Source organism: Crotalus tigris, unplaced genomic scaffold (genome assembly GCF_016545835.1).
Source record: "Crotalus tigris isolate CLP2741 ecotype Arizona unplaced genomic scaffold, ASM1654583v1 scf7180000018053.2689490, whole genome shotgun sequence".
Classification (NCBI taxonomy): domain Eukaryota; kingdom Metazoa; phylum Chordata; class Lepidosauria; order Squamata; family Viperidae; genus Crotalus; species Crotalus tigris.
Window position 1 is genome coordinate 36,830 of NW_024096796.1, and position 25,581 is coordinate 62,410.

Genomic DNA, 25,581 nt, shown 5'->3' on the forward strand with positions numbered 1-25,581 from the left:
CATCCAATCAGAACTGAAGGTGCTTCTTGGATGAGAAGCGAAACGTCTTCAAAGAAAAACAAAGTCCAGTTGCCTCGTGAAAAAACACCTTTGGGACAACTATGACCTAGATGACTGAGAATCTCCATAGACAGCTACAGGAGATGCACAAGTTTATCACACTGCATTTCTGAGCCTTAATGGGTGCAGATAACATACAAATTGTCCCACAATTTGTAACAAAATTCTGTTTCTACTGTGTTAAGAAGAAAGTTTGGTACTACATGGTTTGAGCCCACCTTCTATACAGGAAGAAGGTTTAACCGTGTGCCCCCACCCTTTTTGTTAAAGAGACACCTTTAAAAATACAAAATATTATGAAATGAGTGGTACTTCCAGAGGGTTATAGCCTACAGCAGCCTCCAGGTTTTGAAGCTGATGAGTGTAAGCAGCAGTCTGCAATGGGTCAGAACAAGACATGTAAAACAGCTCTTCCATCCAAGGGCTGCCATCATGAATCATCTTCCATGCTAAAGCTGGAACGGCGGCTGCTGCCCTTTGAGGCACCAGGAGAGACAGAGGAAAGAAGTGGATCCGAGGCACCCAGTGGGGACAGAGCAGTCCCCTCGTCCATGAGAACATCTTGCAAGGCTCCCCCATCAGATCCCAGTGTGAGACCCAGACCCAGCTCTTCTGCTGAAAAGGGCAGGTCCAGGGACTCTGCAAATGGTGGAATTGGATCTCCTCCCAAGGACTGTGCCAGAAGCCCCTGGGTGGAAGTCAAAGGCAGCCCATGCATCTGGACCTGAAGTTCCAGCTCCTGCAGAAGAAGTTACAGACAAGCTTGTGAGACTCGGTAGCAGGCTTCAGCTGCACTCTCTCTATCCCAGACATGTCAAACACAAGGCCCGGGGGCCAGATGCGGCCCACAAAGTGGTTTGATGCGGCCCGCGAAGCCATCTTGGAAACAGTGATGGAATGGCCCCCACTGCCTTGGCCCTGGCCCAGTCTGGCCGGGAGCCAATGTAGAATTTTGTGGTGGCCATCTATGCTGAAACGCATTCAGTCTTAGCTCCACAAGGCCATCTAGAAACAGCGAGGAACCAGTCCCTGCTTCAGCTGCACTCTCTCTATCCCAGACATGTCAAACACAAGGCCCGGGGGCCAGATGCGGCCCACAAAGTGGTTTGATGCGGCCCGCGAAGCCATCTTGGAAACAGTGATGGAATGGCCCCCACTGCCTTGGCCCTGGCCCAGTCTGGCCGGGAGCCAATGTAGAATTTTGTGGTGGCCATCTATGCTGAAACGCATTCAGTCCCTTAGCTCCACAAGGCCATCTAGAAACAGCGAGGAACCAGCCCCACCCCCTGGGTGCATGCTGGGGAGGTGTCACCCTTTGTTAGGAATGAAGAAATGGACCATGCCTTGGCGCTTGCCCCGGTCCCATCCCCTTCTGCCAGAAACCCTCAGATTTGTCCCACTCCTGCCCAGGCCCCCACAGGCACTCTTGACACGAATGATGTAGAGCTGGCCATGCCCACCCAGTAGGCCATACCTACTCCATCCACGCCCACCCAGTAGGCCACACCCCCCCTGGCCGCCCCCCCGCCCCCCCCGGAGAGCAACGGCAATGCTGTTGCGGCCCTCAGTGAAATTGAGTTTGACACCCCTGCTCTATCTCATCCCCTCAGCAGCTCTCCTACCTGTACTCGTAGCTGCAGGCTGCGGTTAGCTTGCTCTAATTTACGCTGCCTCAGCTCCATCTCCCTGGAGCGTTGCTGTTCCTTCTGCAATTTGCGGATGTAATCTACTGAGGCCTTCAGGATAGTCCCTTTATTCCAGCGCATTTCCCTAAAATATGCAGTGGGAGGGGACATAAGAGATCTGGAATTAAGTGTCCTTAGATCTTACTCCATTTAATTCTGGAAAGGTAATTTCTTTCAACTGGGCCCTACAAATATCTTGTACTGTTAAATTTCCAATGTTCCCAGTTGGCATGGGCAAAAGACAACATTTAGTTCTAGATAAACTTTTCATTTATACCAGCAGTGGGAACTGAATGACAGTCACGGTATGACTGAGCCAACACATGCTTCTCAGGGTAGTGGAATTGCAATGACTTTCTATATACAACTGTTTCCCACACCATTTTATTTTATTCATGCATTCAGTGTTCTATATCACCAGCTACTGAAGTGTTCACAAGATAATTTCTACACCTACTGAATGGTGGTTAGTCTAGAGGGTTGTTAAATAAATTACAACCGGCTATGATGATTATTGTACTGTATAATACAGTGGTGGCGAACCTATGGCACGCATGCCAGAGGCAGCACTCAGAGCCCTCTCTGTGGGCACACGTGCCATGCCTCAGAGATGGCAACCATCCCTTTTCAACCAGCCGCCCGCTTACTCGCTGAGGTCCCATGTGGTCGGATGCATCCCAGGATGGGTGGTTTCTCTCTCGCCCCTCCCATCCCTCCTGGCCTCGCATGCTCTCATTTTCCCAGGCACGACCCACTGCATCACCTCCTCAGCTGTCGGCCAGTCGTCCAGCTCAGAGGCAGCTTCTCTAAACTGCTGGCAGCGGGCTGTGGAGCCCCAGAATGCACTGCTGATGGACACTGCCGGCCCCCATGCGCTTGCTGGCCTTTGTGTACGGGGGCTGATGGTGCCAGGCAGCGGCCGCCCCAGCCCCTGCCTCGCCTTGCCCTGCAACAATGGCACCCCGACCCTGCCTCGCCTTGCCTTGCCTCACCCTGCAGGACGAGCCTCCTGCCCACCACCCCACCTGCCAGAGACCACCTGGATCTCCCCCAAACCTGCCCGACCCCCACAGGCATCCCTCCCCACAAGCAACATTGAGGTGACCACCTCCACCTTGGCCACACCCACCCAGCCTGCCATGACCATCACGCCCACGCCCACCCAGTGGGCCACACCCACTTGGCACCTGGTGATAAATAAGTGGGTTTTGTGTTGCAGTTTGGGCACTTGGTCTCTAAAAGGTTCACCACCATTGGTATAATACATAATCATAGTTGACTTTATACCAAAATTGAATCAAATCACCTTTTAAAATATGTTTTATACATCACTCAGGGAAGCTCAGTGGATTACACAGAAGCCTATACAAGCTTGTGTCCCTTTTTGCAGATAAAACTTATTTTGATTAACTAGTTATGAAGCTCTCATACTTACGGATCATTAGATTTGGGGATGAGGGTCCCCAGTTCTTTAATTCGATCATTTATATTAAATCGACGACGCCGTTCAACTGCAAAAAGAGAGACTTGTGTAAGAGGCCCTGTGGAGAGACAGAGGACCCCTACTTTTGCTGCAACTATTAACAATAAATGCATATAATGCCTTAATTTTTCCAGCAAGCAAAGCAATTTGCTTTTATAGCATCCAACTGCATCTCTCAACATTTGTTAGATAAATTCCCCATTATGCCAAGCTACCTTCAAAGTGAGATATGTATTGGGATTGTATGGTATTATTCTTGGGCACAAAATTCAACTTCCAGATTCTTTAAAGGCAAGGTTCCCAGCCTCATGCTTCTAAACATATATTTTGAAACACAGTATAAAGGGAAAATGTCAAAAATCTCAACCCACATGAATCTGCTTTAAGTTCTTCTGAGGCTGTTTCTCCAAGGGCTTCTGTTATTCAAATAATGCCACTGAAAAGTAGAAAGGGGGTTTCTAAGCAGTGGTGCATCTTTAAAGCGACTCAGATATACTGCAATCTTTTTTCAAAGCAAGCAAAATATTGTATTTGCCTAGGCAGTTTAACACTTCGGTTTTAAATTGGGGGCTAGCTCTTATTAAATTACAAATAATTTTGATCTGGACTGAACTGATTGACAGGGTGATGGCAGGCATACAAATATTCTTAAAAATAAAGATGCAAATTATTTCAGTGGCTGGAAAATAGGGATCTCTGTAGTTCTTTATTTCCCCATAATTAACAGGGAACTGAATTATGCACAAAATAAGCTATTTAGAGAGCCAGTCTGATGCAGTAGCTAAGGCATCAGACTAGAAATTGAGAGGCTGTGTGTGTTCTAGTCCGACCTTAGGCACAAAGCCAGCTGGATAACCTTGGGCTAGTCACTTTCAATCTTAGGAAGGAGGCAATGGAAAATCAATTCTGAAAAACCCGCAGGCACTTGTCCAAGCAGACTCTGAGAAATGGACATGATGAAGAAAAAAAAATCCAGTACTGATTACTATTTTATTTTTTTTTAATTTATATCACATCTTTATTATATTTATAAAAGACTCGAGGCAGCGAACATATCCTTCTTCCAATGCTCCTTCTTCCTCTGACTTTCCCCACAACAGCAACCCTGTGAGTTGAATTGGGCTGTGTGTGTGTGAGACTGGCTGAGCTGGCTTTCATGACTATACTTTATTATGTTTACTATTTACTATTACTATACTTTTTTTTCACATGCTGTATGAGCATTGCATTTGACACATGCAGGGCATAATAGTTTTATAGCTGGTGTCTTTCTTTTTAGAAATAACGGGAACACTGATGTTTGACTGTCTCTGTCCAAAAAGGACTTTTCATAAAAATGCATTATGTTGTCAGTGCTTTCACCTCTTTTCCAATTCGGTCAATAGAAATCAATTAAGGAATGTGCCATATTCCAATAAAGCGTATCAGATCCTTCCTGAATTTGCAAACAGAATCTTTCCCCGTGTTTGCATAAAATCTTGAGTTTGCACAGAAGCTGAAACACAGCTGAATAATAGGGCTGCAGGTTCTAGCACAGAAAAATGCTTGACAAAATGCAGCACTGGGTGGAGAGAGAGGAAAGAAAGGAATGCATCAACCAATCTCCCCACCCAGACCCCTAATAAATGACAGGCCAATCCAAGGCATCTTCTACACACTGGTCTAGCTGCTTATTCTACCTCAGGCTTCATCAGTGTTATATGCCTGGCAGCCATATCATTTTATTCTCTCTCCTACTTCTGGACTGCAGTGGGTCAAAACCAACCTTTCCACAGTTTCCCTCCCCATGAATCAGATTCTCACAAGCCCACCTAGTATAGTATTCCTAGCTTCCAAGCCAACATATGCTTAATTTAACAGTCACTTTCAAATGAAGCCACTTGATCTTTGCTCTCAACAATAATGGATCTTAGATTGCCCGGATTTTTCAGCCTAAAGCCTTCACTATTACTAAGGATCTCACAGAAAAACAATTTGCCCAAGGATTTTTTTTTAAAAAAACCCTTCATGCTACATAGAAGCTGAAATATGGATTTTCATTCAGTTAAGGAAATCTCATGTTCAGGAGAGCGGCACATAAAATAAATATTTTTTTTAATCTCATACACTAAAAAAGGGTAGAAAATTCTTCTTCCAAGAAAGCACACAATTTCTCTTCTTCTCTCCCAAAATGTAACATCCTAATTAAAATAGAGGGGAATGCTTAACTGATTAAAATATGTAATTTATTATATTGTATATGGTTCAAGATTACAAAAGAATGAAGAAAAAAGATACAAAAGGACCTAAGTAAAAATATTGTGAAGGAGAATTTGAAATTCTTCCCTTCTTTTTTCCCCAACTACTAGCCACTATTTAAATATTTATGTTAAGCTTTTAATATTTAATATAAAACAGTGGAGAATTTTTGCTTGTTCAAGACATTTCATCTGTTGTTTTTAATTAGTTTCTTGACTCTTTTCCTGGAAGCTGTATGAATCAGCCTTGCTGCATAACGTGTCATATATAGGGAAGTTGAAATTGCTGAGCTCATTCTTACTTGTGGAAGATTACAAATTTTTAACACACTTTCCCTTATTGTAAGTCCCTTACCATTCTTTTGTTCCTTTGTATCATGAAAACAGTACTTGTGAAGTCTAGTGGCCATGCCAGCTCCTTTTATAACTGCTATTATAGTTATGCTATTCAGAGAGTGTGTCAGTTGTGTTATCAGTGATGGATAGCTTATTTGATAATATAATTTAAAGTTAGAAAATCAAGTCTACTATCTTTTAAGTCCTGCAAAATTTTGACTCTTACTTTCAGGCTTTGAAAATTTAAGATGTGCAAACAGGCCAAACCAATTCTGCATTGAAATACTGAGACAGTAAACCAGGCCAATATAGAATAATTATGTCCAATTTCACCAAATTTTACTCCTGATTTTCTTTCTCTCTCTTTCTCTCTGTTTTCTCTGAGGGAGAAAAAAATGATTTGCTACATCCTGCTCATTTTTACTCAGAATAAAGTTCTGCTGATTTCAAAGAGATTAGAACTTAGTTATCAAGTGCCTGCTTTGCCCGTAGATTTATTTAATTTTTTTTACAGTTTTAAGCCCTATTCAAAAGGATCGTGTAGAAGATGAAAATCCAAGAGAGCCAATCAGGGGAGATAGGACCTGACCTCTGCCCTCATATAAGTCAGTTTTCTTTTACCAAAATAAGCAGGTAAGCATATATAGGGGGTCTCATAGACATGAAAACATTTTTGCTCTTTTTCTCAGTATTGAAATATCCATTTCAAACCCAAAATAGAAAATCACGGATAGTCCATCCAAGAGGCTACTCACTTAAATTGTGGTTGTCTTTCTTCTGCCTTTCCTTCAGAAATGCTTTGGTTTCATTTTCTGCAAAGGGGCAAAAAATAAGACAGAAATAATAATAATAAAGCTACTCACCATGTCCAGCTACTTTCTTATATGGGTCTAGAGCAGGGGTAGGCAACCTTGGCTCTTTTATGACTCATGGACTTCAATTCCCAGACTTCCTGAGCCCTGGCTCAGGAAGTCTGGGAGTTGAAGTCCATGAGTCATAAAAGAGACAAGGTTGCCTACCCCTGCTCTACCCCTGGTCTAGAGAGACTAGAGGAAATCCAGATGCCAGGCATAGCAGCATTATGGTTTCCCTTGCACACCCCAAACTCTTCCTTCAACTTCTAAAAGGAACAAATTCACTGATCTTTCCTCCTGTGTGGAGAAAGAGACATAACCTCCAGGCAGCTATTCTAGGAGCAAAACCTAAGCTCCCGCCTCCTAAACGCCCACCATAGTCAACTCTGATTATATCGCTGTTTTCATTTCCTGCAATGTAGCACTCTTCTATGCTCAACTTTGGCATGTTTTCAATTCCCCCAATTAAGTACCTGACATCTCCCTCTTGATATTGGGAAGGTCAGCCGGGCAGGAGTTGCTGACAGTTACAGCTGGTTCCATCATTCCTGGGTACACATTCAGGAGGTTTCCAGAGACTGGCAGCTGTGCAGAACAGAAAAGAGTTGTTGAAAGGATTTCCAGGCTAGTAGCTCAGAAAGTTTTGCTGTACTGTTAGATGGCTACTTTCGAATCTACCTTCTAATCTAGATCTCCCAATCTAGATCAGAAGGTAAGTACCTGGAAACTAAGAGCTATGGATGAACCCCAAATCAATGAGGGAGCTTGTTTCCCGTTGAATGGGGTTCTGATTCTACATCTCCCCAATCCAGTCCAACATTCTGCCCACTACTCCACGTTGGCTTATCTTAATGGCCAATAGGATACTCTTATGAAGAAATAAATGGGAACTATAGACTTTTGACATCGAAACAGAAGATATATAAAATGCAAAAAATATCTACAATAACCAGTTAATTTTAATTATTGATATTTACTGAGAATGCCTAAAAAACCAACCACTTGGAGGTGATGTATTCTGGCGAAGTACTTTTTAAAGCACTAAAGTTAAAATAAAAACATTATTATTTTATTTTTATTTACCTTTTTTTAATTTGATTAACTTTTTTTAATATAATTTAATTTGTGTTAGTAAAGAGGAAAATGACTGATATTTTCAAAATGGTTGTTCTTTGTAATACTTTACTTACTTCTCTCCATCTCTCAAACACATTTTATACCAAGCAATTTATCTATTTGAAGAGTTGCAAAGCAGTCATCCTACTAGTCTGGTGGATCAAAACCAATAGAGAATCTTATGGCACAAAAAAGAGAGACGGGTGACCCAAAGCCTCTGGGTCAAATAACTTCCCCCCTTTTGTTTTTTGCAGCAGCTTTCCCCTCCCCCGGTCCAGTTTCCCAAGGTACACAACCAGTATTGGGCAAAAACACTCTTTATTATAACGGAATAGTTTCCAACAATTTAGGGCACAAATCCTGTATTTTAAGTAGCAAAAAAACCCCAATAAGGTGGAAGGAGGTATAAGAGAAGATGCTGCCTCCCCCTTAGTCTAATACTTTTCATGGTATCAATTTCCACTTGCTCAAGTCAACTTAGGGCTTATGAAAATGTAAACCATACATTCAGTCTTTAGGATGTCACAGGCTTTTCATATGTGTGTGTGTGTGTGTGTGTGTGTGTGTGTGTGTGTGTGTGTGTAAATAAATAAATAAATCAAAAGCTACTCACAGTGCTCGGCATCTGTAGACCACCATAGTTCAGGATTTCATCATTGTAGCTGGATTCCAGGCTGATAATCTCATCAATGACATCATCAATCTGACAGAGAGGAGAGCGGGGTGGGATTAGACGTATCTGACATGGGCGGAAGGGGGGGAGGGGTGGCTACTGGAAATATTCAGAGAGCAAGAATGGAGGGAAAAGGCAAAGAAAGGCAGTGGGAGTATGAAGGTGATAGGGGAATTTCTACTCACTTCTTTCTCAGAGTTGGAACCAATGTTGAGCATTGCCATAGGGCTATTGGGGGCACTGCCAGTGCTTCCTGCCACTCCCTGCTGGTTAGCCAAACCAGTTGGGGGCTCAGGACCTGAAACAGCCTGTGGAGAGCAGGTGGGTGCACCAGGGCTAGTTCCGGATAATGCCTGGGTTGACATCTTGCTCCCCATAGCAGTAGAAAGATACTGTTTGACTTGCTGTCTCTGTGCCTGCTGGATGTGGTACTTTGTGGGGTTCTCCAAATGGGTTTGAACCTGAGTTCAAGTGAGAAAAAGCGAGGGAAAGTATGAGTCAACCATCACTTGGGCAGTGCCATTTGACTATTTGCAAAACAATTTCCAAGCATTCAGAAATCTTGAAGGCAAAGCACCAAACTTAGCAAGCTGAAAGCCTACCTCTATCCCTAAACACTGGCAAATTGAATATGAACTTCACCCTCAGTTACGTACACAAATGTAATCAAATTAACAGAAGGAGCCAACCTTATCCCTGTCAAGCAAAGACTGCTGTCACAACTAATCCTCCCTGCTGTTCCCAATGAATTCAAATTTACACTTCAAATTTGCACCCTGCGTGAAGAGGTGCCACTGCACCTGCAGCATAGCCTGGCATCGGGAAATATGAAGGTGGGGAAAATGGACATCCAGCCAGCTTGAACTTAAATCTATTTTCAGAGAATTTGCCAATGTATTTTGTGTTGGTTTAAATCAGATTTATAAACAGGTGACATAAAGAACACTGACGTAAATTGATGTCTCTTTCTCTTTGTCCAATAGGAGAGCTGGATTCTCAGTAGCCAATCACAGCTGTCCCAAGGAATACATAATACATAATCTCCCACCTGGGCATCCTCCAGAAGTCTGTATTTCAACTCCCAGCATTCCCTAGCCAAGATGAACATTGCTAAGAATTTCAGGAGTTGCAGCCTTCCATCTACCTGCTGCAGAAGGCAACAGGACTCTAAGTAACTCAGGAGCCAATTGCAACATGACACAAGGAATAAATAATACAGTCTCCTCCCACTCGAGGATCTTCCAGATGTTTGGACTTCCAATTCCCAGAGTCCCTGTTCAGAGTGGCCATTGCTAAAAATGTGAAACTATTGATGTCCAATGTAATAAGATATATACCAGATCAAGGAATGCAGCTCTCGGATTTTTGCATGGAGAAAGAGGTTATGTCATTCTCTCCCATGACTACAGAGATACGGATGCAAGGAAATGGCATTGGGTGAAAGAACACTGAGGCGAAGCAGTTATGGCCCAAAAATGAGAGGAAGGGCAGAGAAGCTACCTTAGGGCTCCAAAAGCAGTTCCAGTGTTATTGTGTACCCTTTGTAAATAAGAAAATATTTCAAGTGAAGGAGAATCCCTTTCAGATCGCCTTTCAATCTCAAAGTCTTCTTCTTCTAACTAGGTTTTTTTTTTGACTAGGATGAAACCTGATTTCCGTCCAAGGCAGAGTTGCTTCCTCTTTTCTCTTACCTTCAATACCTCCACAGGCACCTGGGCAGGTGCAGGGCGAGCTAGTGGGCTCACAGAAATAGCCGGTGTGGCTGGTGCAGCAGGTGTAGGAGTGAACTGTGCTGCCTGCCGCTGCTCCCGACGTTCCTGTTCTTGCGTCTGTGCCCGCATAAGCTGCTGCCGGAGTAGAACCCGGGATGACATGTTAGGACTTTCAGCTGGGGCCCTTGGAGGGCTGGAAGAAGGAGAGAGAGAGAGAGAGAGAGAGAGAGAGAGAGAGAGAGAGAGAGAGAGAGAGAGAGAGAGAGAGAGAGAGAGAGAGAGAGAGAGAGAGGAGACCATCAGAATTATTTTACTGCTCTGGCCAGTACATTCTCCAAAGAAGCCCCTCTGCTAAGAGAATACCAGCTCCCGAATACAAGTGGGACATATTTTTTTAATATCCTACATTAAGTAAGCCGCCAAGACTTGTCAGAATGTAGCACAACAGAAATGCAATAAATAAATAAAGCAGGCTGTTACACTGAGCGTAATTAGAATAGGCACTTGTTAGATAAAGCTTTCTTTCCACTAATGAAACAATGATGCACTAAAATAGTATGCATAGGAGATACAGTATATCTTTCCTGATGCCCAGTAAGGGCAATTGTTGAGATAAGTTGTCAGGTTTCAGGCTGACAACAACCTTCAAGGACCCAGCTCCTGAGAATATTGTGGACAGCGAAACCAATGGATTGCCCAGCAAATCAACCTAGAGTTTTTACTTGAGGCACAAACCATTAGGCTCATATTATCTTATTTTGGACACTATGTGAAGACTTAGCTCTGATGCTGAGACACGTGGAAGGAAAGAGAAAAAGAGCATGACCTCTCCAGGATCTCATCTCCCTCCTGTTTACAACTATAATTTCCTCAGGTCAAAGTCCTTTCTTTACCCTATGGTGTCTTATCTTTCCTGAGAGCCCTATAGAGAAAGCAGTACTCTGTTAATAAGAGGGGGGAAAAAAAAAACCAACCCAGCCCCTCACAATAATTCCTGGGCAGAAATCTGAACAAACTTTGCATGTAAATACTGCACGTACTATTTCGTATATGGATGTTTTGCTGTGAAGCTGGAATAAAGTGTAACATGATACACAATCTGAAGGTAATTTGGCAGTAAGTAAAACCTGAAGGGTAACTTTGCTTTGGATTAGAGAGTCCAATAGGACATTGTGTAGTTTACAAAGCTAGATACCTTGATACATCAGCAACACGTTCATGAAATATGAAATTTCCCTTGCCTTGACTGTCTTCCTTCACACTATTTGCATTGCATTAAAAAACTGTCAATTTCACTACATCTAAAAGTTAACATGGATCAAGGAACAATCACTACACCAGCAATTTCTTTGGCCAAAGCTCACTCATCCAACCTTCAGCATAATTCTTACACCACAATCTTGCAACAATTACTACTGCTGTAAACTGTTTCATGATGATAATATGCTGTAGTCTAAAAATGTTCATGTGTATTTAAACGAAGATGATTCACCTGAGGTCAGAGCATCAGATGAAGAACAGAAAAAAAAGCCAGGTTTTAAATTGCCATGGCCATTTGCTAGAAATTTGGGGAAATTCGGTGTTTAATATACTATAAGAGAAGAAACTCACATAATTAAAAGGGATCATTTGGGAAACTAAGTCCAGCTCCATTTAAGAATGTTTGACCAGTCCCATTTTAAAAGATAGGGGAATAAGGTTTTATTTTTAAAATAGACAAAAATATGTACCAGGCAAAAGTCTACTATGTCAACGGAAACATCTGGTATTGAATTTTATGAACATAAATGTGTGCAAGCATTAGGAAAAAAAATTGTGACAGCAGTTTTGGTCTATGAGGAAGATTAACAAAAAAACAAGATGCATTATTTATCTTAGCCTTAGCCTGAATTACCTTACCTGTCTTTTTTTTCTTACAGGTAACAATATAAAAATCTCATCTTTAAAAGCCATAGTTTAAACTAAATCTCAGGGCTATCTGAAGTTCAGGAAAAAATACTATAAAACCTGAGAAAGGCCAGTGATAAATCAATGAAGCACCCACAATTAAATGTGTCATTTTGAAACCGTAGAATTGAAGGATTATGTAATCTACCTGCAAGTGACAGAATAAAATGTGCCAGAGAAATGAATGAACTGCGCTTAAAAAAAAAAACCAAGGAAAATCCTCTCAATAGTATCATCTGATCTTGGAATATTCAGAAATTCTCCTTCCCGTTATCTTATCCCACCACCCTAGTAACTGAGAAGCAGAAAGATAATAGCTTCACAGAGCCCAGGCATAACTATGCATCGCCCTTCCTACCTGACACCAATGGGTTGGCTCTTGAGTTGGTAGAAGTTCTCGCTGCTCAGAGACAGGATGTTCTCCAAATCAATGTCGGCCACAATCCCAGACTCTGGAGGCACAGAGCTGAGGCTGTTTGAAAACACAGACAAGGATTAAGACACAATGCTTATTTCTGTTGGAACAATTAAGATTTATCTCAGCCAATAAACTGAGACTCAGCTCCTCTAAGCCATTCTCTATATAGCAGGAGACATTGATGTTTGCTTAATAACTCTGTGACATCCTTTCTTAGAGAAAATAGACCTGCCAAGGCCACTCATTCTTTAATAGTATATAACTGGACTACTGCAACACATATACTACATGGGCCTTAAGATATCCTTAAAAATGTTCTTTGGTCTTCAGAGGTTAACTGCTACCCTGTTGCCAGAGACAAATCACCGAGTATTATTCCAACCTTGTTAAGTCTATATTTATCTGTTTGCTTCCAGATTCAAATTCTTATTTTGAAAGCTATTCTTGGCTTCAGGGGCTACAATTTTAAGTTATTCTTTCCCTATATCTACATTCTTTTCCCACATGCTATAGTCAATGTCAGAGCTGAAGTTTTCGTTCCTTTAGCATCTGAGGTTCAACATCTCCCAAAACAGGGCTCCTGCCCTAAGGAATATCCTTCACAGAGACAACGCAAAACTGTGAAATGCATGTGAAAACTTGGCATTTTTTTTAATGGATTTATTACTGATCCATTTGTTTGGATATCACATTGCATTTCCTGCTGGTGATATGACAGAGCAGTATCCTTTTCAACAGAGGAACTTCAATTCTGCTTTTAGTATTTTCATGAACTAGGACAAGTGGCTAGCAATTATAATCCAATACATCACAAACTTGTGCTTGTTTGTTTTTTGCTCTTGTTCTCCGTTATCGGTTTGTTGCTTGTTGCTTATTTGAGGGATATTGATGATTTTAACAATTAATGTTGCTGGCCACTTTCATTTTCTTTAACAGGCAATCCAGACTTCAATAGTAACAGTTGGTTAAGCTATAACAACCCTTGCAACTTTCCATTTTCTTGGCATCATTTTTATCTAGCAACTATCCCCCGATTCTGAATAAATAAAAAAAGGTTCCTTGTGTCTGCAAATCACAGTCTTGGGCCATAAACAAGTACAGGGGAAAAGGTAGGGAAATTTCCCACAAGGAAAAGGAGGTAGTAGAAATGCAAGTGAAACATGATTTGAACGTTATACCAAGCATGAACCCTTACTCATTAAACTTTCAGATCTGAAATGTACACATTTATCTCAACCCTAAGATCATCAACATATATTTCAGAAAGAATATGATTTACCCAAATGTGAAAATATTTTTACTTCCCAAGCATGATTTTTAAATTGTGACAACCAGTAAGCTCTTGACATAGCTTACTAAGGAGCTTCATAATTTGGGACTTGCATCTTTCACAGAGATGGAAAGAATTTTGTCTTTTAGCAGCAGGATGTTTTCTTTCCAAGAATGGGGACTGACAATTCTTTCAGTGTTTCTTTTTCTCTGCATGATCTGGCAAGACTTTAGTGCAATGTTAGCACAGTTCTGTATCTGATTACATCCAGTTAACATCTCCCAGATGATTTAAACGTTCTGTCTAGGACTGGAACCAGGTGAAGAAATACTAAAGTACATTTCTCTCTTTTCCTTGGCCCTTCATGCAATTTTTTAACTATCTGGCCAGCTGCAGAGTTCTTTGAAAATCAGAAGCTTCCGCATTATTTCATAATCCTTCAAACAGTCTCATAGATATGTTGTTACGAATTCTGGGTATTTCTTTTTTTTCCACGATCAGCTTAGCCGCTGTTGCCTGTTTTGTAAGTTTCCAGGATGGCCTTACATGTTTTGCTACCTGAGACTTTCAAATTCCATGTTGTGTACTGATAAAAACTGGATTAGCGGCTAACGTTTACTTTAACATTAGCAAGGGGACTACATTTTTCCCTACATCTGGGGACAGCAAAAGACAGGGCCAACGAGAGGATCCAGCACCCCTGACTTCCAAGTTAGCTGCATGAAGTGCCTGCTTCATTCTGCCTAACCACAGATCTGATTCTGAGAAAACCACATCACCCAAATTCTTTGATTTCAGCTGTTCAAGTAAACAGCCTGTTGATACTTGAAAAGTCCCAGATGATTGGAAAGCTTGTTGATTCAGTCATCTCAACCATTGTTTGTTTTATACTTTTATTAACCTCATGTCTTGCCTTTCATTTAGGAGCTCAGGGCTGTGTACACAGCATTCTTTCTGCTTTTCTCTGTAACAACAACCCCGTGAAATAAGTTGTGCTGAGGGGGCAGTTGGCCCAAAAACAACCAGTGAGCTTTACTGGATGAAGAAGGAACAGAATCTGCATTTTCACCGTCCCAGCCTAACACCATGCTGCCTCTGAGTTAATTATTGTTATTAGCACACATTAGTCTTAGCATGCAAGTTATTAAGAGATTTTTTTAAAAATCCATAAAAAATTTATTAATAACGAAATACTGTTTACGTTTTCATAAGCTATCCTATGTCTCTGAAGGGATGGATGTAACTATCTCTGGAACTTATGGCTTTTAGTGTCAGCCTCACTGGGTAGAGCAGACCAGGAAAATCAACTCCACAGGAAGGCTAAATGTATTGAGATTTGACTATAATTATCTTGCAGGTCTGATTGAGCTATACCTACTCCTATTCCTTCTTATACTTAGTGGATTAGGGAGACGTCTTCCTGAACTGCCCCTGAATATTATCTCATTGTTCTGTACTTAAAAAAAAAAAAATTCAGCCCTTGGCCTAGGTAATGGTTCCTGCATTACTCTGTCAAGATCATTTTCTTTACTCTCTACACATAAAAAGCTTCAAACCTGCAATGAATAACCTGTCACACTCAGGACAGTCCATTCCAAAATGGACTGAGCGGGGGGTTGAACTAGAAGACCTCAAAGGTCCTTTCCAGGGTGGATTTGATTTAAATCAAATCGATTTAAATCACAATTTAAATCATGATTTAAATCACTAGCAACAAGGCTTGATTTAAATCAACTCGATTTAAATCATAATTTTTAAAGAGCAACTGTCATCTGCAGCGGCTCCTCCTCTGACCCGCTGTTGACTCACTGACTGTCCCACTCACTTTAATGGGACGGCTGCTGATGTGGCAGTGACACAACAAGGTGAGGGACGTGATGGGCAGCAGGTGAGTGGATGCCCGCTAACAGGCGCTGCCATGATGGATCTGAATTGACAGGTGCTCTTTAAATGTACGGACTCATTCTTGCTGGTAGCTAGAATCTTTTAAGGTTTCCTATTTAGAATAATAAGCTGTCAGGTTAGTAAAACAGTGATATCAGAACCTATTTTAGGTTAATAGGTTAATCACACATAGTTGGAGAACTACTCAATTCTTTTATTTAATTAAAACACTTAGAGCCTGCTGCAGATGCCTTTCTCTTCAAACAATCATACAGTCTGTAGTGTACATAGGTTTGCAAAACAATGGGATAAATTCCTGAACATTGTTTTATGATTTATCTCATGGTTACTGTGAAACTGTGTGAATGCATCAATGCAGTGCATGTTATCTCGGCTTGCAGAGCTTGGATACCAAAAATGTAAATATTGTAGAAGATACAGCCTCATGCTATATAACTAAGCTCCATTTCATGCTGATTAAACTAAATTATTAATGTATCTTAAATAGAAAACTATATTTAGATAGATTTTTACTTCAAAAGTATTTTATTAAAATAAATTTGATCAAAATAAAAAAAGTCTGATTTAAATAAAAAAAATCTAATTTAAATTTAAAAAATTGATTTTTTAAATTTCTTTTTAAAAAATCATCAATTATTATCCACCCTGGTCCCTTCCAACTCTTCTATTATTATTGTTGTTGTTAAATACTTAATCAAGAGCTGGAGAAGATACAGAAAAGAGTTAGTTGAAGTGTGACGTGGATGTATAGTGGGTGGTAATAACCTATTTGCTGAAGGCAGGGCTTTTTAGTTTAAAGAAACAACTAAGAAAATTGGTAAAAGTATATAAGACGATAAAGAGCTGCAAAAAGAAAACCAGAAATGAGAAACTGTGATAAAAAATGAAAACGCTGTTCAGATATTTTTTTAAAAAAAACAACAACCCAGAATGTATTAGCTTCTTATTATAATAACTGATTAGGGCAGCTTCTTATTCAAAACTAATTTATTTCCAGTTACCATATTCTGGGAACAATCCAAGGGGTTTCTTTTTTTACAATCTTTGCAGAAATGTCTGCAAAGGGACCTTATTCCACGAAATAGGATTCTGATTGTAGGAATGAGGTTGCTTTGTGGTCCAGGGGGTTCCACCACAATGGTGATCATACAAATCATTGAGTTATAAACAATCCAGTTGCCTGAATCCACCAATTTCATCTCCCCAAACCTCTGAAGCTGAAAATTCTTGTGTCCCAATTGGGAAAGACTAACCTGACTTTACTGCCCTTATGCTAAATTGTGTTTGGATTTTACGTAGAGTTACTACTGTTCAGAGCTCAGAAGGGAACTTTTCTCATTGTTGCCTTCTCCAGGGATAGAAAACTGGCCCCAGAGGCAGGCAAGAAGACAAATAAAAGTTTAAAACTGGGCTATGAGACCATCCTAACAAAGCACAAAACTAAGGCAAAATTTAGAACTTAGTCGGAATTTGTGGTAACTCTTTCAAGCCAAACATGGTGGAACTGAAAACGGAGATTCCTAATCGGGAGAGAAGAAATTGTACAACTAGCGTGCTAAAAGACCTCCTATCTCCCAAGAGCCAAATTTGAGGAAAAATATTGCAGCAGGTGAGCTCTGCACAACCACAAAAGACATTCCTGTATCACAGTGGTTCTCAACCTGTGGGTTGGGACCCCATTTGGGGTCGAACGACCATTTCACGGGGGTCGCCAAACAACACAGTCCGCCATTTTTTTCCCCTTTTCCTTAGCTGTGCTACTCCCTTTTATTCTATTGGCTTTTGAAAGCCAATAGAATAGACTCTCTTGAATAGAGTCTAATTCTATTGGCTTTCAAAAGCCAATAGGAATTGTCCAGGCTGTCTCTGCCCTGCTGAGCCCGCCAAAAGTCCCATTCTGCAAACGGTGCTGCACCAGTTGAGTAGTCCTTGACTTATGACCGGTTGAGTAGTCCTCGACTTACGACCGGTTGGGGGTCGCGGCATTAAAAAGGTTGAGAACCACTGCTGTATCAGAACCTGAGTCTGTAGGGAAGGAGCAGAAACTGTAGTCTTCTAGCACAGGGGTCCTCAACCTTGGCAAATTTAAGACTTGTGGACTTCAAATTCCAGAATTCCTCAGCCAGCTTTGCTGTAATCTAGCAGGCAAACAAGTGGATGAAATCTCTGAGTTACAAGGCTAGGTTTGGCCTTCCTCTAAATCATTAAAAAGTCTGATTTCATTCAGAAAAATAGCTTTATTCCACTCTACTAAAAGCCTAGCTTAACCTTTCAAACACATGCATCCACAAACTTCACAGGCTATAATCTTTGTAGCAACCCTGAAAGTTACTTAAGGAGAAGTATCTGGTACTGGTGGAGCAAAGGTACAGTTGGCTACTACAAAGAGGCAAAGGTAACAGTTGAGCCAAGGATTCCTTGACTCAGCCTGGCAATTACTCTTAGGTCTTAGATTGGACTGAACACACAAGAATTGCTGGGTGAGATCATAAAACCATTGATTGAAATGATAAGACTCCCGTGACATTTTACCACCTTGTGAAAGATAAGAATTAATGAGCTTTAAAACATCGGGAATCATTTTTGAGCATAATTTGAAAGGCTGGTTTTGCTCTTTTACAGCTTGGGACGAAGTACCTACAAAACAGTATATGTGGACTTAAACCTGCCCATTCATTCAAGTCACAAAGTGTCTGATACATACTATTTTGTCTCCATGACAAAGTATTGTCTGGTGTTCTATATCAGGCAACATAGCATAGTGTTTGTACACATGGGCAAACATTCCTATGCCAGCAAAGTTATTTGCTGAAACTGTGATATGGTACCACTTTTATTCATTTTTTTTAACCTTGGATAACAGGAAATGGGAACGGGGAGGAGAAAAAAAGCAAGAGACAGAAGAGAAGAGATTCTTGAACCGCAGTGAGAAGAATGTAGACTGGAGGAGGGGGGCAGGATCATCTTGGAGAAAGAAGCAGAGAAACCAGATTTAGGCTGAGAACAACCAAATGGGATAGGAAGATGAAGTGAGAAGACCAGACCTGGAAAGACCTTACAAGGGAAGAAGAGAAATAGATAAGACTGGGGTAGATATTAGGGAGAGACAGCAGGGAAATAGAGTATGAGAGCATGAAAATTATTGGGTTGTAGAAACTGGGGGAGTGAATATCAGGGACAAGAAAGAGAAAGACATTTGGAGGGCAGTCTTGAAGAAAGATCATGCACTGCAAATATATTTGTTTCCATTGTCTCACTGCCTTTCTCTGAAAAGCATGTTTTGTGACTCACTGAGCGATTCATAGGAGCTATTTTGTGACTGAGGCCCTAATTCCATATATGACTCTTGACCCCCCAAAAGGTGGAAATCCCTGTTCTATATTGACAGTTCATTGACAAGCAAGGCTAGAGGGTAGTCAAGACTGAAATGGCACCTTAGAGACTAACGTATTTATTCTGGCAAATGATTGTACGAACCAAGTCTACTTCATCTGAGTAGCAGAGAGTTTCATATGTTGCAACTAAATTTATTCTGTAATAAACCAATTTATTCAAAGGTAAACAAACCCCTTGTCTCATTAGCTCACTAATGGTCAGCCAGATCTGGAGTTCCTTTCCATTGTGCTCAGGGATATTTCAATCCTTGGCACCTTTCAGGAGGATTAGAAATGCAGGTATTTTGGCATATAAAACATGTGCTCTTCAAACTGATGCCACTTTCCTGGTCACTGCAACATTTCTAGCACCCTTAGAAATACCTACCACAAGATCAGATGGGTGCTGGAGATGGCCGGTGGAGAAAATGCTCTGGAATTCATAAGAAAACTTATTCCTCCATCACACATCTCAAGCACGGAGAGGCTGTTCAGTTTGAAAGAAGCAATAAATGGCCCGCTGGACATTACTATGGCAGGGTTGAAAGGACTGTTCTGCTGCAAGCATTATCCAAAGCTATGCGGAAGGTTGAGATGTGCCAGGAATGGGTGATTCTAATGTTCCCATTCTGATTCATGTCACCATAGTTTCTTACTCTATCAGAGGGTTTCTTGGGAACCAGGATTATAGTAGAGCGTTTGAAGCAAGAAGGAACATAACACATCTCCAGCGATTTGTTAAAGATGTGGGTAAAGATGGGGGTGAGTTGATCAGCACAAGCTTTCAAGCAAGAAGGAGTTATTCCATCTGGGCCTGGTGCTTTTCCAATCCTTTGTCTATGAAATAGCCCTCACACACCTTTTTTCAAGCTCACCAGAGGTGGGGGGCCCCAGAGGGATGGAGATAGGTATTGGAGACTTGGCTATTATTGGTATATCTGAGATGGGGAAGGTAGCAATAATGGACAAGTGATCTCCTCTGAAACCTACAGTAGAACACAGTCAGGTCATCTGCCAGTTGTCACTTTTCTTCTGTAAGGGAGGGATGTCTGCTATAGCCAACAATATTCTTCAGCTTTTCCACGCATTTGCTGGTTCATTAGCTGAAAACTGATTCCTCAGCTTTTCAGAGTAGCTTCTCTTTCCTGCTCTGATCTCCCTTGTTAATAGGTTCCTGGCCTGATTGTACAACATTCTATCTCCTTTTGTGTAGGCTTCCTCTTTGGCACAACATAGCTGCTTGAGCTTAGCTGCGAACCGAGGTTTATTATTATTGTTGTTATATATGACCACATTCTTGGTTGGCACACACAAAAACTAACGTATGATATCACAGTATCAGTGAATTCATCCAAGTCCATTGAAGCAGCTTCAAAAAACTCCAGTCTGCACAATCAAAGCAAGCCTGTAACTCTAACTGCCTCTTCAGTCCAAGACTTCACTGTTTTGACCACAGATTTTATAGGCAGGTACAAGGTACGTCATACAATGATCAGCGAAGCCCACAGCTGCTCTTGGTAGAGAACAATAAGCATCTTTTTAATATGAAGTAGCAATGGTTTAAAATGTTTCTGCTCCTAGTGAGATAGCTGACATGCTCAATGTATCTGGGCAGTTTTTGATTTAGATTAGCACTGTTAAAATTCTCTAAAACAATGAGAAGGGAGTCTAGGTATTTCTATTGTGTACACAGAATTTGGACAGCTAGGGTTTGCAACACACTGCTTATGCAAGCATGGGGTGGTATATAAACCTCAACCAAGATGAATGTAAAAAAGTCTCATGGAGCATAAAAGGGCTTGCAACTGAGGAATAGTGTCTCTAAGACCACATCACAAGCATTCTTTAGTGCTGTAGCATTCTGACACCAGTGGCTGTTAACATAGAAGCATATTAATATAGAAGTGTTATCCAAGCAAAATGAGATGCATTATTAACTACTCAGAATCTTGCCCTCTGAACCAACAACAACTGTCTTCATGACAGCCCTTGTAATAACCCAGCCAAGAAATGACCAAGACATGAGTGACCATGAGGAGGATCTAAGAATGATCATAATTGATGCCCAAAGGCCATCATAGCCATCAATGCATACCTCTGACACAAAGACCATGATGCCTGCCTCAATCTGTAGAATATGATCAGGTTTTGGTCTGTGTGAGTTTCCTGAATATTTCATTTACTGAGACTTCCTAGACAGTTGGTATAACTTAAGAACAATTCAATATTTAATTCATTCTCTCACCCAAATGCAGAAATAAAAACGTAGGGAACATTATATACATGGCTCTCTTAAGCCCTCATGAACACTTTTTACCATATGACATTTATATTATTAGGGTTGCAAGAGTCAATTAAGTTACTTCAATCAATTTAAACTGTTCCTAAATAAACAGCATTTTTAAAAAGAAATAATATACTTTTCATATAATTTCTTGCAAATATATCCAGTATGTAAATCCTTTTATTGGAAAAATTCTTTGGAAGAATGGCTAATTAAATTGAAGAGCCATACAACTGAATAATTAAATTGACAGCCAGTTTGGTCTAGTGCAGAGGTCAAACTCGCAATGTCACGTGATGCGATGTATCACAACTTTTTTGCCATTGCCGGCAATAGGGTGGGCGCTGTTTTGCCATGATGCATCCGGCCCGCAGGATGGCGGTTTGATAGCCCTGGTCTAGTGGTTAAGGCACCAGGCAAGAAGCAAGGAGATTGAGTGTTCTAGTCTTGCTTCAGACATGAAAGCCAGCTGGATGACTTTGGACCAGTCACACTCTCTCAGCCCAGTTCAGCTCATAAGGTTATTGTTGTGGGAAAAAGAGAAGGAAAAAGGAGACTTAGGTATGTTCACTGCCTGAAGCTATTTATAACAATAAAAGTGAGTTATAAACAAACAAACAAACAAACATAAATAAATTGTAGGGCTATGTGTTGATATCTAAAATACCTTTGTATTTAAAAAGTAAATCTGACACAGAATTTAATTCTAATTAGAAATTATTCTTGGATTACAATTCTTCATACAGGAAATTTTACTGTACCTAAAATTTGGGTTTTAGACTTTATATTTTAATTTGAATAGCAATTTACCATATAGATTTAATGTATTGTTTGTGATCCACAGTCTTTTCTTCATTTTTTGAACCAAGCATTTCAGTTCAAAATTCAACAATACAAAATGGATATCAAGAATCTTGTAATATCATAAGCTTTCAATGATACTGTGGTTTTGGTCATTTAGATTTGTTGCTGATCTGCCTATATTTCATTACCTGTACCCAATTCTTCTATTTTTTACAATCTAACTTCCATGTTCTTTAAAATGTATAAAACAATAGAATGGAAAATAAAATAAAATATGGACTTGAAGCAGAGTCCGATATTTATATATTCCAAAGATTGCCTCCGTTTTCAGTGAGTTTCTATCCAAGGAGTGCAGGTGTGACTAGAACTTTAATCCTGCCCTGAAATAGAGTTTTACATTCCAATATAAAAAAGCAGTTTATAAAACTTCAGGCAGTTATCCTAGTTATATAGGCAGTATTTATTTACCATGTTCATCCAAATACACTTATGAACTCTCTCACATTCGCTCAACAATTAGAGACTCACTAATCCACAAATTATACTAGAGCTGATAAAAGATGTGTAAAACAGATAACTGCCTCTCTGCAAAGTTTTTATCCTTAAAGCAAAAATATCCTTCTGATTACCTTCTGCCTTGACAATAAAAGTAAGGAAACAACAGCACTGCACAGAACTTGGTGAATAAAAAATCCCTTCACTTTCCACTTCTGAAGACTCCTACCTGGAACTGCCTTTTTGATTTAATTGAAAAGTCTAGTCCTGCCCATTAAAATGGGCAAGTTATCAGATAGCTATGATTGGGAGCAGCCCAGAGTTGGTTAGAAGATGGTGGCTATAAAAATGTTTGAACTGGAAAATCAAAATTAATATCTTCATGTGCTAAGATGTAAATAAATAATAGCAGTAACACTGCCCTTAATTGGAATTTGCTTTTCTCACCAAACCTAGTTGCTTTTATATTGCAAAGTTCTACATAGACCCATATCACCCCTGCCAGAAGCAAACTCATCTCATTTATATCAATAGTATACTGTACAATCAATCAAATGATTACAGAATTGCTCAACATGAAAAACATATTAATATACAGTACTTTGGAGCAACTGAAATGTTTTCCATACATAGTCTTCATATACTTGCAATACTTTCTTTTCCTCCTGGAGAAAATCTGTGAGGTGCTTAAGAACTGATGACACATACTTAAATCAGTTCTGCAACCTTTCCAACAGCATGTTGAAATTCAAACCCCATCGTCCCCACCTTGCATGAAGGGTGAAAACCCCAACAGATCCAGAAGACATTAGAACAAAGGTTGTTTGTTTTCTCCATATTATTGAAGGGGAGGGTAAAGTTATTCTTGAATTTGGGAGAGGCGGGGTAAAGCTAGTTATACTTAAAGCTATGTAGTCCAGCGGTTCTCAACCTGTGGGTCGGGACCCCATTTGGGGTCGAATGACCATTTCACGGGGGTCGCCAAACAATGCAGTCCGCCATTTTTTCCCCCTTTTCCTTAGCTGTGCTACTCCCTTTTATTCTATTGGCTTTTGAAAGCCAATAGAATAGACTCTCTTGAATAGAGTCTATTGGCTTTCAAAAGCCAATAGGAATTGTCCAAGCTGTCTCTGCCCTGCTGAGCCCGCCAAAAGTCCCATTCTGCAAACGGTGCTGCACCAGTTGAGTAGTCCTCGACTTACGACCGGTTGGGGGGTCGAGGCATTAAAAAGGTTGAGAACCACTGATGTAGTCAGAATTATATCTGAACTTATATTAGCTCCCCAGCAAAATGATCATCTATGACAACAACAGCAATACAGGAGCAACAACGGCCTCTTGAAAATAGCAAATTTCCTTCTGTCCATATTCAAGAGATCGACTGATGGAAGAGAGAACATGCTGCTTAACCACCCTGCAGTCTTGGGCTCGTAGGCTTCAGAAGTGAACCATTCCGAATGAAACAGGTTTATTTCGAAGCAGCTTTAGACAGCTGTTACTGCACACGGTTATAAACAATATTCCGTGCAAAAAAAAACAACCAACCAAAACCTGTTTGTGTAAAATGCCACGCTGGGTCTTTGATAGTTGCATCTAAGTTTAGGCATCCGGGAACGGGGAATTGGGAAACTGAGATTTTTTGTTCCTTCTTCCCTTCTAAGATTAGGATGGGGGAAAAAAATCCTCAATCGCAATTCCTAAATACAGAATTTCCTCGCTTTCACTCAAGAGAGCAGATAACGACGGGATGTGAGGGCGGGGTTTGGGGAAGAGAGAGTTTCCTAAAACCGTGAGAACCAAGATAAAGGCCCGGAACTCGCTCACCTCCTCCTCTCCAGAACTCTTTCCCCCGTCCTGCCGCTGGCTTGGATGGCGCCCCAGAAGCGGCCCCGCGCAAGCGGTGGGGCATCAGGGCCGGCAGTTTCCCGATTCCCCCTTTCGCGATCCTCGCTCCCGGCTTCGCTCTGCGCGCCCAGCGATTCCCGGCGCGCCTCCGACTTCCTGGCCCCACTTTAGGCCTCTCCAAAGGGCTTCTTGCGTTTCCTGGCAAGGGCCATTTTGGAGAAGCGTTTCAAGCCGGCATAGCTGAAACGCGGGCGGAGAGCAAAAGCAACCCGGCAGATTTACACCCTCCGCTCGGCCAGACCCTTGGAGCGCGCGTCCTTGCAAAGTATGCAGTGGCTCCGCCCCCCTCCTGGGTGTGTTGCTCCGCTTAAGAAAACACAAATCCTCGCTGCGCATCTACAAACGCGCCCTTGTTTTGGAGCTATTAATAGCCTGCCCGTGGAGAAATTACGCGCTTGGAGGCAGGAGCAGAAGCTATTCGGCGACGGCGCCTGTTGGCCACTAGGGGCAACCCAGAGTCTCACTTTTAGCTCGCCAAAGCCCTTCCTCTCGCCAGGAACGTTCAGTTTAAAGGAGCCGCGCCGGAATTCCCTACTGTCATTCTTTTCTTAAGGGGGGTGGGGTGGGGTGCCCCACCCCACCCCCCGCAAGAAAAGAATGACAGTAGGGAATTTGGTAGAAAAACAGGTTACATATTTGAGATGAAAAATCCAGAAGAGGCAAGGCTTCAAATAATGTGATGTTGAGAGTGGGAAATATCTGATTATGATGGTGGTTAGTATTACAGAATGGCTTATTAACGTATATAATCGTGTAAGACTGTGATACTAATCGTTGCATATGCTGGCAAGGTGGCGCAGCAGTTAGAGTGCAGTACTGCAGGCCACTTTAGCTGACTGTGTTCAGCAGGTCAGCGGTTCAAATGTCACCGGCTCAAGGTTGACTCAGCCTTCCATCCTTCCGAGGTAGGTAAAATGAGGACCCAGATTGTTGGGGGCAATGTAAATATATATATATACATTGCTTACTGGTGTACACCGCTTAGAGAGTGCTTGCACTTAAAGCGGTATATAAGTCTCATAA

At 41.2% G+C, this 25,581-nt stretch overlaps 1 protein-coding gene across 2 annotated transcripts in view; it reads right to left on the reverse strand.

The window, feature by feature from the left end:
- Positions 1 to 379: 379 nt before the first annotated feature.
- Positions 380 to 25,581, reverse strand: part of TFE3 (transcription factor binding to IGHM enhancer 3) — a 30,566-nt gene continuing 5,364 nt past the window's right edge. Inside the window, exons 1-10 of one of the 2 annotated variants that reach the window (XM_039347065.1) lie at positions 24,478 to 25,006; positions 12,462 to 12,575; positions 10,136 to 10,349; positions 8,630 to 8,905; positions 8,385 to 8,474; positions 7,129 to 7,240; positions 6,557 to 6,613; positions 3,181 to 3,256; positions 1,683 to 1,830; positions 380 to 799 (exon numbers count right to left, since the gene is read on the reverse strand). In XM_039347065.1, coding sequence (XP_039202999.1) covers positions 491 to 799; positions 1,683 to 1,830; positions 3,181 to 3,256; positions 6,557 to 6,613; positions 7,129 to 7,240; positions 8,385 to 8,474; positions 8,630 to 8,905; positions 10,136 to 10,318 — 1,251 coding nt within the window. In that variant the 5' untranslated portion in view covers positions 10,319 to 10,349; positions 12,462 to 12,575; positions 24,478 to 25,006 and the 3' untranslated portion in view covers positions 380 to 490. Of the gene's footprint in view, positions 800 to 1,682; positions 1,831 to 3,180; positions 3,257 to 6,556; positions 6,614 to 7,128; positions 7,241 to 8,384; positions 8,475 to 8,629; positions 8,906 to 10,135; positions 10,350 to 12,461; positions 12,576 to 24,477; positions 25,007 to 25,581 lie in introns of those variants that run through there. The other variant, XM_039347064.1, reaches the window with a different exon arrangement.